The sequence below is a fragment of the Gavialis gangeticus genome, unplaced genomic scaffold (genome assembly GCF_001723915.1).
Source record: "Gavialis gangeticus isolate Ggan-Ray unplaced genomic scaffold, GavGan_comp1, whole genome shotgun sequence".
Classification (NCBI taxonomy): Eukaryota; Metazoa; Chordata; order Crocodylia; family Gavialidae; genus Gavialis; species Gavialis gangeticus.
In genome coordinates, this window is record NW_017729029.1 from 32,041,987 (window position 1) to 32,056,695 (window position 14,709).

General features: G+C 40.6%; 1 protein-coding gene and 1 long non-coding RNA gene across 2 annotated transcripts in view; one reads left to right on the forward strand and one right to left on the reverse strand.

The window, feature by feature from the left end:
- The window catches only part of LOC109300344 (connector enhancer of kinase suppressor of ras 2-like), a 444,864-nt gene that overhangs the window by 302,777 nt on the left and 127,378 nt on the right, over positions 1-14,709 (reverse strand). Inside the window, exon 6 of the mRNA XM_019521027.1 lies at positions 2,997-3,116. Coding sequence (XP_019376572.1) covers positions 2,997-3,116 — 120 coding nt within the window. The remainder of the gene's footprint in view (positions 1-2,996; positions 3,117-14,709) is intronic.
- The window catches only part of LOC109300640, a 17,403-nt gene continuing 6,531 nt past the window's right edge, over positions 3,838-14,709 (forward strand). The window contains exons 1-2 of the long non-coding RNA XR_002098284.1: positions 3,838-3,914; positions 13,867-13,870. This is a non-coding gene — a long non-coding RNA (uncharacterized LOC109300640). The remainder of the gene's footprint in view (positions 3,915-13,866; positions 13,871-14,709) is intronic.

Sequence of the window (14,709 nt, forward strand, 5' to 3'; positions counted from 1 at the left end):
AACTGCTTGAATGAAGGAATAGAGGTAGGTGTTATTTACTTAAATTTTAAAAAGGCCTTTGACATAGTGTCACATGCAATTCTTATAAATAAACTAAACAGTTGCAATGTAGATTATTACACAGTCCGGTGGGTGGAAAATTGGCTTATGGGACATACCCAGAGTGGTGGTGAATGGGTCAGTTTCTACCTGGAGAAATGTGGGCAGTGGAATCCTCTAAGGCTCCGTCCTGGGACCAGTAGTGTTCAATATCTTCATTAGTGACTTGGATGAGGGAGTAGAAAGCATTCTACCAAGTTTGCAGATGACACCAAACTATGGGGTGAGGTAAACAAACTAGAGGGCAGAGAGTGAATCCAGGTGGATATGGACAGGCTGGGCAAGTGGACAGAACAGATTAGGATGAAATTTAACAAAGATAAGTGCCATGTGTTGCACCTAGGGAGGAAGAATCATCAGTGTACCTATAGCCTGGGAGGTACCATTCTAAGTAGCACAACTGCGGAAAGGGATCTCGGAGTCATAGTTTACTCCAAAATGAACATGAGGAGCCATTGTGATTAAGTAATACGTAAAGCTAACCATACTCTTTCTTGCATAAGTACGTGCATCACAAACAAGTCTAAGGAGGTGATACTTCCCATCTATGCGGCATTGGTCAGGCCACAGCTGGAGTACTGCATCCAGTTTTGGGCACTGTGCTTCAAGAGGGATGTAGATAACCTGGAAACAGTTCAGAGGAGGACCACCCATCTGGTTAAAAGCCTACAGGAAAAACCCTATGAAGAACAATTGATGGACCTGAATCTCTTCAGTCTCCACAAGAGAAGGCTGACAAGTGATCTTGTGACTGTCTACAAACTCATCAGGAAGGGACAGCAGGAAATAGGGGATACAATGCTTACCAGGGTGCCCATCAGGGTAACTAGAAACAATGGCCACAAACTGAAGGAAAGCAAATTTATATTAGACATCAGGAAAAAATTCTTTATAGTGAGGGTTGCCAAATATGGAATAAGCTTCCAAGGGAGGTGGTGCTGTTCACTTCCTTGCAGGTATTTAAGAGAAGATTGGACAAATATCTGGCTGGGGTCATCCGACCCCAACACTCTGTCCTGCCCAGGTCAGGGGGTTGGACTCGATGATCTAATAGGTCCCTAAAACCTTAAAATCTATGAAATCTACGTTCCCCACAAAAATACTAATAATAAGTCATGCTTATTTAGAAAACGTTTTATCCAATTTCAACTGGAAAAGAACCAATGAAAGAAACCAGAAGCAATTCACTGAGGTAAGTATCTATAAAATCCATTTCTGCCATGAAAATGAATCAGAAAATATTTTGGGAATATTTTAAAACTGTCAACCACAATTACCTGGTGAGTTCTATTATCATATGAAATATAAGTCTCTTTATTTTTAATTTAAAATAAAACATTTTTCCAAGTACTCTAATATTTTTATTTTAAACCTTTTCTGTTTTACTTTTACCAAATATGGTCATATTTGTTAAATGATCCTCAGTGTATCCAAGGAAGCACTTTAAAAGTATTATCTTAGAACCCTCATTTGAAGAACTCTGCTGTTAAGGCATTTTTTTGTAAGAAATGGGCCTGGATGAAACACATTCTTCTTAGGAAAAGGGACTGGACTTGTGTCCACCAGAAATGTCTTGAAACAGAAAACTAGTTGTTCATGGTAGAGTCACAGAGTAAAACAAAAAAAAAGGTGTTTCGTAATCCTAAGAGAAAATAAAAGTCTATATGCATATCTTCCTAAATCTTATCATCCTCTCAAAGTTTAGGGAGGGTCAGCTGCAGAGCTTGTGATTGTGCCAGCCTGCTCCTTGTGTGAACAGCTTCTGACAACTGCATCCTGCCTTGAAAGCCAGAATTTTCCACTCTTTCCAGGTTTTGATCTGTGGTTTTCCAGCATGGATAAAGCAGCTGTGCAACTGCAGGCTGGAGCCCAAAGAGGTGGGCTCAAGTATTTCTTAAGTTAATCTAAGCTTCATTTGGGGTAAATTTTCTCTGACTGTGTTACTCTCTTGGTTGTTTCCCACAAATCCTGCTATTTCCTAAACTAATACATGAATACAATAAAATAATTCCATATGCCATAATATACATATAATATAAATCAATAGGTTAATCATAGGACTTTAACAATAATCATATCCAAATAAAGTCAACAAAGCTTGCAGATGTTTATTGAAATTCCAAAGACTAAAATCTTCAAGACTTCACTTCAGAAGGCTAAAATCTTGAGATTAAGGTTTTACTATTAGCAACAACTAAGAAATCTGGCAATAGCATTGAAATAGAAATGAGAACTGTAATACCACATACATAAGGAAACATAGCCCATATTTACAAATGTGTCCTGGTTGTTTTTTCCTGCTTTCTTGATAAGAGTAAGCTGTAATTATAAATTATTTTATAAGCGAAATTGAGCAGTGATCACTGCATCACCTGATAATGCAAACCAGCTTGTAATTGGACCCACAGTCCATTTCATAAATAACCACTGACAAATCTTTTGTTTTGATCTTTCTTAATAGCCTTGCTGAAATTTGAAGTAAGCTTTACAGAAGACCTTTACCTAAAGTGAATATTAAGGAAATACATATGGTCCTTTTTAAGTGATTTGTAACATTTTACTTTACTTTTTCCAGCTAATTTATTGCTAATATTTGAAGACAAATCCTTAAGTATCAAAACAAAATCAATAACATTGCTGTTATCCAGCATCTATATTACAACTAACTATATATTATAAATCTATTTCTGCTGCTAATATATTTTCTCGCTTACCTATGGGACCTTACTGTACATTTTTATTTTACTTTATCATAGATACAGACTGTAGGTAAGCTGAAACCTGCATAAGTGAAAAGAGAAGGAAACATTTTGTTTTCTCGACAGGTTAAAGAAGAAAACACTCTAAATTGTCACATGTGTTCTACATTCAAATAGTTTTAGTTTACATTTACTTACCAAACCCTCACTGGGCATAATGCTGGTAAGATGAACTACTTCTAGATGTGCTGACTGAGACACCAGAGAATCAGATGAGAGAGAAATGATGTGATCACAGATCCCAGACAGAGTTTTACACTAAAAAAGCAAGAAAAATAATTATAAGAGCTTACAGTAAAGTGACAAACTGCTAAAGTCACCTTCAATTTTAATACTGGAGACATTGTGTTTACTTTCTAATGTATTTGAGCTACAAAAGCTAATAATTCTTAGTATAATAACAAATAGAAAAAATGAGAAATGAAACACTTTATTAATCAAGACTAAGTACCGAAGTTCAAAAAGCCCTTGATGGATGTGCTTTAGCTATCATACTTTACTTAAAGTGCTCTAAGTTAGAGCAGGAATGAGCTAAACAGACTTCTGCCATGCACTAGAGGGGAGGGCTTGGTGCCTGCCTGTACTGGCCAAGGCCAGCAGGTGGGGCGTGCTCCCACACACCTCCCAAGAGGCTGCCAGGACCAGCCCCACCCCCACGCCCACCCTCAGTCCCCTGCCAGCTGGTGACTGTCAGCAGCAGCTGGGAGAAAAGAGGGGTGTGAAGGAACCCCCCCACACACCATGAGGGCCTCCCCACAGCTTGCTCCCATCCCCCCAGCTTTGGCTGGGCAGCCCCACACTGGAGCTCTTGGCTGCAGCTATCAAGAGGCTCAGGCCAGGAAGAAGGGAGCCCCCCCGCCATACCCACTGTGAGACCCCAGCCAACAAACTGTGGGGGGAGGCCTCATGGTGGGAGTTGCCCTGTGAGGGGCCCCTGGGGTGGTGGCAGAATGCAACCTGCATTGAAGCATAATGGGTGTGGTACAGATGTTCAAAAAAGCACTCTAACTTAAAGCACTTTAGTTTAATACCACATCCATTGAGGGTTAACTTAGAGTGGGATCTGCCATTTTTGAAGTGCTTTAAGTGCTGTGAATGCCTGTTCTGTTACAGCTTTAAAGCACTTTCTGTGCGCTCAACATGCATTAAATGTAATGTCTGTACCTAGCTCAAAAGAACAAGTACAATGTTGACTAGAAAAATAGAGTTCTTGTAACCCATGAAGCTTTCACTATGATCTCAGATCTATTTCCAAGTCATTGTAAGCAAATAATGATGATATTTTTGTCCAAAAACACCCTCCAGCCAAGAAACTCAAGCACCTGCCAACATGTTAATCCTCACAAGCATCCCTTTTTACAGATGAGGAAACTGTGACAGAGGAATTGCAGTTATGTGTCCAAAGCCAACCAGGAATTCCTTTGATGGCACAGCAGGAAAACAGAACCTAGAACCTCTGACTCGAGGGGACTACACTGGAGTATGAGATCTGTCCCCATCTAGAACTGCATCAGCTGGAAAAACTGTAAAATCACATGTAAGCAAGCAGTTTCTTATTAGCTCTATCTAATAGCTCTTGGGCCACTGATTTTATTCAGCTTTGTATCAGGGCACGTCCGTATAGTTTCTACCTTCAAGGACATGGAATATAACTGAATAAAAGTGTTCCTATCCCTGTGTGTGGCATATGGAGCAAAACTACCCCCTCTTAAATTATGTCCTCTTCTTGGCTTATAAAAGTATAGGTGTATTATTTAGTCCTCCAATTTTTGGTGACTACACTGTACAAATACAATTATCCTGTATTATAGTTTATAACTGAAGCCACTTTTAAACCTTAACACTACTTTTATCTAATATGTACAAGTTAAATAATTAGCCCTTTCCATGCTGTGTAATGCTGGTGGTAGATGTAAGGTTGAATTCTGACCAGTGTTAAGTGCAAACATTTTTCCAGTTCGTAAACTTCAGAACTTAATAAACTCTGGATAAAATACTTAGAGAGCAAATTTACCATTATAGCTTTCACCAAGATTTAAAAACTCAGTTAAAATCAATAAAGGTTTTTTTGTGTCAGGAAGAATATTAAAGAGCTAGAAATAAAATGATATGAGAAGAAATACTAAGTTACTGTAAATGAGGAAAAGGACAGGACACTAGAAGACAAAAGTAAATGTTTGACTCTCCAGTATCTGAAACTAAAGTGACATCTTTTATAGCATATTTTATATTGAAACAATCTGAGATTAGATGCAAGCAGTAAGAGAATTACTGCTTCCTTAAAATTACACCAACTTTAGTCATTTTGAAAGGATACTATTCCAAGCCACTATAAATACATAATAATTGGTGATTATTAATATCTAATGAAGTGAGCTCCTGTTCACAAAACCTTGTGTGTCTTTATGTCAGTTAGTTGACAAGGTGCCTAATAATTGATATTAGCAATTCAAGCTTTTCTAGGCTAAAGCATTTTACAAACAAGTCCTAACTACACACTTACCACAGCTGTAAATATACTAATTCCATTTTACAGAGGATCTGTAAACTGAGATAAAGGAAATTTCAAGTGATCTGTATAAGGTCACACAGTAATTCCACAGCTGTCACAACTGGGAATCACACCTAGAATCCCTGTGCTTTAGTCCTAAAAACATGTTAAAGCAAATGATGCTCTCTGAATAACACAATATCATGACAGCCCAGATGTTGAAGTAGATAAATTTGGTCAAAAGAAATGATACTTTAGATTGCTCAGTAGCTGTTGCAAGGAGATTTCACATGTACTTAAGTTATCCCAGTTTTGTTGTAGTCAATTTATTTAAATTCTACCCCTGGGCCATGACAAGAACAGCATTTCTTTGAAACACTTTAAGTCCTGAACACACACACAATTTAGTATGTGACTATGTACAGATGTTAATTTCTAATGAAATTTCTTCCAATAGAAAAATAGCCACGGAGCTGGAGCACACATATGGTTCCCCAGCCCAATGGCTGGAGAGCTTCATAGGCAAGCTCTCCAGCCAGGGGACCTAAAAGGCTTCTCCCTGGATCACCCCTGCCCTTAAGGGAGCCTATTAATTGACAGGCCATCCGCTCCCTTGTCAGGAAAAGGGGCAGGCTGTCAACTAGCAGTTAGCAGCTGCTGGAAAGCAGTACCTGCCACAGACAGCCCTGAGAGGGTCTAAGCCCTGAGTTGAATGCCATCCCACCCTGCCAGTCAGCTGCCTGGCAGGAGAGCAGCATTTTCTGGAGGTTAGAACCTTCCTGGTTATCCCCAGAAGAGAATAGCCCTTCTCCTTGTGCTCCTCCTGTCTGACTGGTTGGAGTGCAGGGTTGAGGAGCACTCAGTCACTGTGACTAGGCTCTGGGAGCCTTGCAGCATTGGCATGGCAGTCCACTTCCTCCTGTGCTTCTCTGGGCTGACCCAGACCAGTGTAGGATAAAGAGGTGCCATTTTGCTTCAGTGGCAAGGCTCCTGCATTGCTCCATGTCATCTGGGAAGCATGGGCAACAAAGGAAAGATGGAGAGGTCAGGGGCTGAGCTAGGGAAAGCCTCAAAACTTCCAGTCTCTCTGGCTTCCCCTTCCCCCCTGCCATACAAGTGAGCATCAGCGATAGTACTTTAAAAGCCAAGGGGATAAGAGCTGGGAGTGTGGAGGCCTTCCCCAGCCTGACTCCTAGCTCACCATTGCTGCTGAGCACAGGGATGGAAATTTAAAAGCTGGCAGATGGAAGTGGGACCATGGGCCCTGCTCCCAGATGCTGGCAAATTATCACTGTGCCACTCAGCTGGGTAGTGAGACAGTACAGGAGAGCCAGAAGGAAGATATTCTTGGAGCTCTGCACTTGGCTCCCAGCTTTTAAATTACTGTCCCACTTCTTAGCCAGGCAGTGAGGGCAGCAAGGGGGAGCTGGTAGCAGCCAAAAGCCCTCTTTCTCTTCCCAAAACCAGGGAGCAGTGTCTGCTGTTCCCCTCACCTTCCAGTCCATGGGAGTGTGGGAGTGGCCTCCACACTTTCTCAAGGCTGGGGTGACTTCTGTCTTAGGAAGACACAGGAACCTTTCCCCCGGCTAATCTCTTCCTGGTCCCTGAAAGAAGTTAAGTCAGGAGAAAGCGTATGGATTTTCAGGCTTCTAGGAGAAACTCTCCTGGGAGTTAGATAACCCTGGTTGTTCCTGGGTTACTTTTCTCTTGAAGTGGCCATTATTTATCTGGGAGAAAAAGCTTGAGTATTTGTTCATTTTGGTTTCTACTGCGAGAACTGTAATTCTTCAGGTAGAAACTGAACATCTGTACCTGGTTGTGTCACAATTAAGTTTCTATTTTAAACTGACAGCCACTACTAGGTCAATACCATGCATGAAAGTGGGTAATTACTGGCTGTTATTGTGCAGAGAGAATAAGGTGCAAGGTAGAAGTGTTCTGTTGTCAACAGGGGGGCTGAGTGGATATGAAGAACTGATATGGAAGCTCTCCAGATAAATACAGTGTTTTTGGCTTGGCCCTCAGGGCTGCTCTGTAACCACATCTCCAAGATATGACTGGAAGATTTCTCTTCTGCAACTTTTCTTTTTTGTTATGCTTGAAGTGCCTTCTCAACTAGTCATTGAGAAAGGATCAAGACTTAGTCTTTTAAAAAGCCTCTCTCTTCCTTTTCCCTATTCATAGTAATATAAATATAACTCTTCTAGTCTCTTAGCTGATTTCCAAAAATAAAAATAAAAGCACCTACACAACTCAAAAGTGCTGCTTCAGGATTAGCCTTTCTTTCCTCTTTTAAAAATGTACATTTCTATTTTTAGGTAGTTGAAAGTGCAGGGGGGTATCCTCTCACTCCTGTATTTCATTTTTAGGAATATAAATAAGTGTTCAGGTGAGGTGCAACAGAATCATGATCTTCCTTGCCTATACAGTGGAATCTTTCATTCACCTGAGCCATGCAGTTATGACAAATAAAAAAACAGTCATGTAAAAATTCTGTAGTCGAGTAAAAAGAAAGAATTTAATAATAATAAAAAAATCTTATTATAGTTACCATATTTATTTGAATATAAGATGTATTTTTGCCCGATCAGTATGAGGGGGAAAACCCCTTGTCTTACATTAACATACAAGGAAAACTCACTGAAAACATCATCTATCATTCAACTGCTGCCAAAGGAAGCATGTACTTCATAATAGAAACTAACTATGACATTGATTAAGTGCAGCCAACACTAAGCTTGACTATAAACAACGTGGCTCATATGGTCCAAACACTTTTTTTTTTAAAGATAATTTTTCATGTTCTAATCCAAATCAGCCAAAACAATTCCAAATCTGTGAATCAGTCAAGAACCATAAGTGGCCTTACTACCAGCAAACATCCTTCACCCCACCTGGGGCTTCAGATGTTTCCAAATCCTTTGGCAGGCATCCTACATGCAGGCCCAAGCCTGGAGGCTTGGAGCTCAGATGCTCCCGAGTTTCGCTTGCCCTCAGCCATAAGGCCATAGGAGCAAGCTAGGGAGGAGTGTCCCATTTCCATAAAGAGGGCATAAAACTAAAATCTTCCCACTCAAGCAGCAAGTGGCAAATTTACTATACATTATCCTCCATGGGTATTACCCCATGCCAGAAAAGTGATTACCCTGAGTGTGACTAGGAAAACTGCTCTGATGGTCATGGTATTTCCCCTGCCAAGTCCAAACACATTGATGAGAACTTACCACAAGAATATGCTAGTGTAAACCATCCGAATAAGATGTATAGTAGTGTCCATTGTACTCAGTCCCCCACAGCACTGATTTTTCTTCAAGTCATGGTGAGTCACTATACTGACTACATTTTGACTTCTTCACTCCCACAACTGAGCTGTACCTTTCTCTCCCACGTCCAATGAGTCCTGTTTTTTTAAAAGCCTTAAATGTCTGGCAAATATCACTGAACAGGGTCCCAAGCAGCTTACCCAGAATCCTACTGTTACCTCCTCTCTCACCTTTTTGCATATGATGAGTGTGGTTCCACCCTCCATGACATGAAGCCAGACAGGTTGTCCTGTGTTTCATCTGCATATAAATTTTTGGAGGACCCCAGGACTCATGACAAGAGCACCTAGTTCTAGTAGCACATGGATCTTTTCCGTGGGGGCTATCTGGAGCGGTGGCGTACCAAGTGGGGAAGGGAGAAAATGGGTGCTGGCCTTGGCGGGGGAGGTGCCAGCTGGACAGGTCAGGGTGCCTCCCATGTTTTGCGGGTGGTCCACCCTGCCACCTAGTGGGTTGTGACTTTCTTTGGCCATTCCAGCTGGAAATTCCAGCCACTGCCCCTTCCCCCACAGCCAGTGTGCCGCACTGCTAATTCCCCCATGGAAGTGCCATGGGGTGGAAGGCAGAGCCCTGTACCCTGCTCAGATCATCCCCAGAGGGCGGGGGTGGCGCAAATGCAAGCACTGGCCTGCAGGCACCAGAGGCCCATGATATGTTATAGTTCTGGAGTACATGCATGTGGCAGCAAGGACTGCACATTACTGCAAGTATGTTTATTTCTAAATCAGTGTTTTCAAACCTGCTTTTCACTTCCATGTTCTCAAAGGGCATGTCCAGATGAGTGCAGAAGTGTGGTATGCAGGTCCGCAAACCCATCTGCAGCACCACACATTCAGGTATTCCCCATGCTGCTACTAGGGATCCTAGGACCAAAACCCCTATGCCAAATAAAATGGGGCAGTGCATGTGGTGGCAGTGTGTGCTGCCCAAAAATGGAGTCTGGTTGGCCAGATCCACACTCCAGCTACTGGCCAGACTTCCTGCTGTAGGAGCACTGTGCCTACAGCTCCCAGAGGTGGGACTGTTGGTAAAGCTACTGAGTCCAGCACAGTTGCTGGCCCCAGTTTCCCTTACACCACCTGATGTAACCTGCCACATACCAGAATGTGACTTGCATGGGTGTTCCCTGGGGATAAGTAGCAGTGGCACAAGATGTTCTGCTGCTACTTGTCCTGAAGGAAACACATGTTCCCACTCATCTGGACATGTCCAAAAAGAGCAGGGTTTGACAGTGAGAAAGAGGCTGCGGGAGAAAGAAGTTGGGGGGGAGGGGTGGGGAAGGGAATTTGAAAAGGACAAAGGGTCTACCTGACCCTCTGAGACCTATTTTCCTTATTGAAGCAGTGGGAGGGGGTTAAAATTCAAGGCATATTTCCAATAGTCAGATTCTATACCTGGAAAATTATAACAAATTTATAAGTTTTTCATATATAGAATCTAATTACTAGGGATTTTACTTACAATCAGGGTCATCTTATATTTGAATAAATACAGTAATTAAGTTCTCATTCCATATTCAGACTTGCCATGTAGATTCTGTACAATGTAATGAACTTTCAAAGTGAATTGTTTTTGGATTTAACTTTGTTTTTGTTAGGATAAATTACCAAACCTAGTTTTTCCTTCAGTTTAAGTTGAGAAAACACAGTAGAATGCAGCTGAAACCTCTGAGATTTCCCTTCAATACACTGTGTTAGATTTGAATTCTGCCTACTTTCAACTCAAAGCTGAAACCAGGGAGATCTGGAGGGTCAAGACAGACTGAGTTTCATTCTGTTTGAGGACACCTCTTTAAACAGCCCATTTCAGGGCTATGATTACATGGATGAAGTATGAAGGTAGAGTTTCAGTGATTTACACAGTTACCAAAACCCAGAAAATCTCTGATTTTTGTTTATTTTAGAATATAGGCAGTTCCGAGTTCTGAACATATGAGCCATGTTTTGAAGCCTGGTAGCTCTCATTTCTTCCCTTATTTCCACTTCTCATAATTCTCTACCACCATCAGACCTGTGTAGATACAGTACAGCCTTTTTTAAGTCTAACTTATTCAAGTTTAAAACCAATATTCAATCAAACCTCTTTATCACATTAATCAGTCAAATTAAAGAAAAATTTTCATCAAAGAAAACTTTAATCTTTCACATATAAAGATGAACAGTTGTCACCAAAGCCATAAATTGGCCCACAGAACCTTAATATTGGTGATGATATGCAAGAAGCAGAGATTCAGATTGCCTATTAGCTCCCAGAACTAATTTGCACTGCTGTCACTTCTGAAAAATGTCTGCAGTTTATCAGCTGAGCACATATGATATGGAAATCTTTAAATTCAATAAGAATAGGAGCCTACAATGTCATTTTTACTGTCACTTGTCAGAACAGAACCAAACTTTATGCTGGTTGTTTATGTTAGCATCATACAAATGGGCACCTAATGCTATGATACTGTCCTTGTAAATTAAAACATGCAGTGACAATAACTAGTAGATTGTATAATCCAATTTGCACTACAGAAAGAGAACAGATAAGACAGATACACTTCCTGTACACTTGTAGCCCTTTGAGACCAGGCAAGATTTCAGAATTTGTTCTTTAAAGTGCCATATTAACAATATATATCCACCCCAAGAGCAAGTGAAGTTACTGGTCATATACAATTCTTCAGTGTTTTGAATTTTCTTCACTGTTAGGAGAAAAGCTGAAGAGATAGTCAGGTCCAAATGCCAAAACCATAAAGTTATTATATTTTTCTTTAATTTTCTTGTCTACTATATGTTTCATTTATATATAGTTGTGTGCAAGGTTCCCAATTTGCATTACCTTCTCATAAGCTCTGACTATATTTCAGCTTATGTGGTATTTTTTAATAAGGATCAGCCTTGAGATAAACAGTTTCTTTAACATATCTGGTTTGTAAAGAGGAACAATCAGCCCCACTATCACTTATTCATTTATTCTTACAGATATAGCTCTCAGCCATCTCATGCATGTTATAATCACTTTGGACGCTTTTTACTCAGAGCTCAACTGGGAAACTAATCCAAGTTTCTGTAGAACTTTTCAGTTGAACATATTTTCAAGCTATTTTTTAACTGCATTTGATCAACCCTTAAAACATTTTCTTTTAATCTACAATTTCTAAATAGCAATATTTATGACAAAGCAGAATTTTTATACTTTGCTCTTATGCACACAATTGCCAAATATTTGTATCTAATATCATGATATTATTTTTACTAGATTTTGTAGAAAGAGCATAGCAACAACAAAATACAAATTCCAGGATATCTAGCTATGTAGATGGATTGTAGTGTCCCAGAATCAAAATTAGTTTAGAAAATGCAAATCTAACCTGATTTCAGACTAGCACTGCTAACCACCTCTTTCAATTTCAGTATTGCCATTGGGATCCAGCTAAAACAGTGAGGTACAACACAAATGTAGACATGAAATATAGTATTATTAGTTTTTGGAAGACTTGATGTGTAACCAACTGTCCTTCCCTCTCCTGGGAAGACAGCTGCACCAAATGAACAATTGAGTTCAATGTGGATTTTCTTGCCCTAGTCAAGTATATTCCTCCCATAGCAGCTGATCATGCAATACAGCTCATTTATGCAGGATGTTAAATGGGGAGTAAGAATCACACCATTGGAAACATCTTTTTCTACATTCTGCCTTCCAAAAACAAGGCAAATGCTTTATTTAGGGATGTGCTGTATGTGAGGAAATACAGTATTTGCATGAGATCACCTAACTAATCTAATTGAAAGAAAAATTTTTTTTATTGCAAACTAATTTACATTTTTACTGTTTATAAGACTATTAAATGAGATTTAGATATCAAAAAAATGTAACTTATTTTGGCAGCATTGAATAGCATTTTATTAACCTCTTCATCTTATATTTCATTTTATCAATTAAGTAGACAAAAATTGTGATGTACCAACTGTATGCTACAATCTTTTATCATTTCAAGACAAACAGTTTGTAAAATCATTTTAAATTCCAAATTTAACTTGTGAGTTAAATAGTGCCAGTTGCAGTTTAGAAAGAGCACAGAAAGACCTGGTAGCTACTTTAAACACGCCACAATGAATTTTTTAAAAGTCAGTCTTTTTTTTTTTTTTTTTACCATGAATACATGTATACTCCACTAAAAGAAAATTCTGAAAGTTCAGACATTTACAGACTGATATTAATACATAAAAACCTGGGAGCTGGAGTGAATAAATATATAGAGAGATCTTATAACTGATTTTTTTGGGATGAAGCAGATGTCCCAGAGACAATAAGAAAATAGTAGGGGAAAGAAATGTGAGATGGAGGATAGGTACTACAGTTGGAAATACCAGCATTAGGGTTAGATTTCATAGACATAAATTTCATAGACTTTAGGGGCTGGAAGAGACCTTGCGAGATGATCAAGTCCAGCCCTACTGTCATAGGCAGAAAGTCTGCTAGGGTCAAATGATCCCAGCAAGATAAGCATCCAAACATCTTTTGAATGAGTCAAGAGTAGGTGCTTGCACCACCTCTGGGGGGAGCCTGTTCCAGACACTCAGGCTGTAAAGAAGCTTTTCCTTATGTCCAGTCTAAATCGGCCTTCCAGAAGTTCATGGCTGTTAGACTTTGATATCCCTTGGGGGCCCTGGTGAAAAACTGTTCTCCCAGATCCTGCTGCACACCCCATATATATAAGCTGTCACCAAGTACCCCCGAGCCTTCTCTTCTCCAGGCTGAAGAGTCCCATGTCCCTCAGGCTCTCCTCATAAGGATTGCTCTCTTGGCCTTTGATCATCTTAAGAGAAGACAATAGAGGAGAAGGTAACCAAGAAGAAGGCTGGCTGAAAAGACCCATCCAGAGCTGCCTGGAAAATGGTTGTCTCAGGCTCCAGAACATGCACTAATGCCAGAACCATGGGAAACAAGCAGGAGAAACTAACCCTCCTACTCTCCAGTAGGTATTACTATCTAGTATGGATTAAGGAGACCTGGTGTAACTCCTCATATGATTGGAACATAGCCATAGAGGGCTACACCCTACACAGAAGGGACCAACTAGGCAAGAAAGGTAGAGGTCTAGCTCTCTATGTGAGGGAGCAGTGCAACTCCTTGGAGGCCGACTTTGGCTCCAAAGAAGAGTGGCTTGAAACCCTCTCGGTCAAACTAAGGGGGGCAGGAGGGACAGGGGTGTGATGAGAAAGACCTAACTGAAGGTGTATACAACAGACCACCAAACCAGGGAGAGCAGCTCGATTTGGAGTTCTCTCGATAACTGGCAAAGGCCGCACATGCATGGGACATGGTTATCATAGATGACTTAAATTACCCAGACATCTCTTGGGAGGAACATTAAGTCAGATAGGTAGTGTTGCTTCCTGACCTGCATCAAAGAGTTCTACCTGATTCAGGAAGTGCATAGGTCAACCACAGGTAATGCTCTTCTAGATTTGGTCTTGGCCAAAGGAGACTATTTGGTGAGTGACTTGAATATAGAGGGTAGCCTGGGCAACAGCGAACATGAAACCATTACATTCACTCTTGGTCACAAGGCAGGCAAATCAACTAGCAAGGTTGAAGTTCTGGACTTCAAAAAAGTGAATTTCAACAGGCTCAGGGCAACAGTAGGGAAAATGCTGTGGGACTAGGGACTGAAGGTGAAAGGACTGCATGAAGAGTGGTCATTCCTCAAGGACATGATCCTCAAAGCACAAAAGAAGTCAACTCCTATGCAGAAGAAAGGTAGCAGAAGGGTTGGTAAGCCATCTTGGTTTAATATGGATATTATGGTCCTCTTGAAAAAGAAGGCATACAAACAATGGAAGCTTGGGACAGTCTCCAAGGAGGACAATACAACAATGACCCACATTTGTAGGGAACAAATTAGAAGGCTAAGCCAGCGACTGAATTTAAACCAGAAACAGAAATCAAGGACAATACGAGGTCCTTCTTTAGGAATATAGGGAACAGAAGGAAAACAAGTGGATGCATGGGGCCACTGCTTAACAACTCAGGACAGCTGGTTACCAAC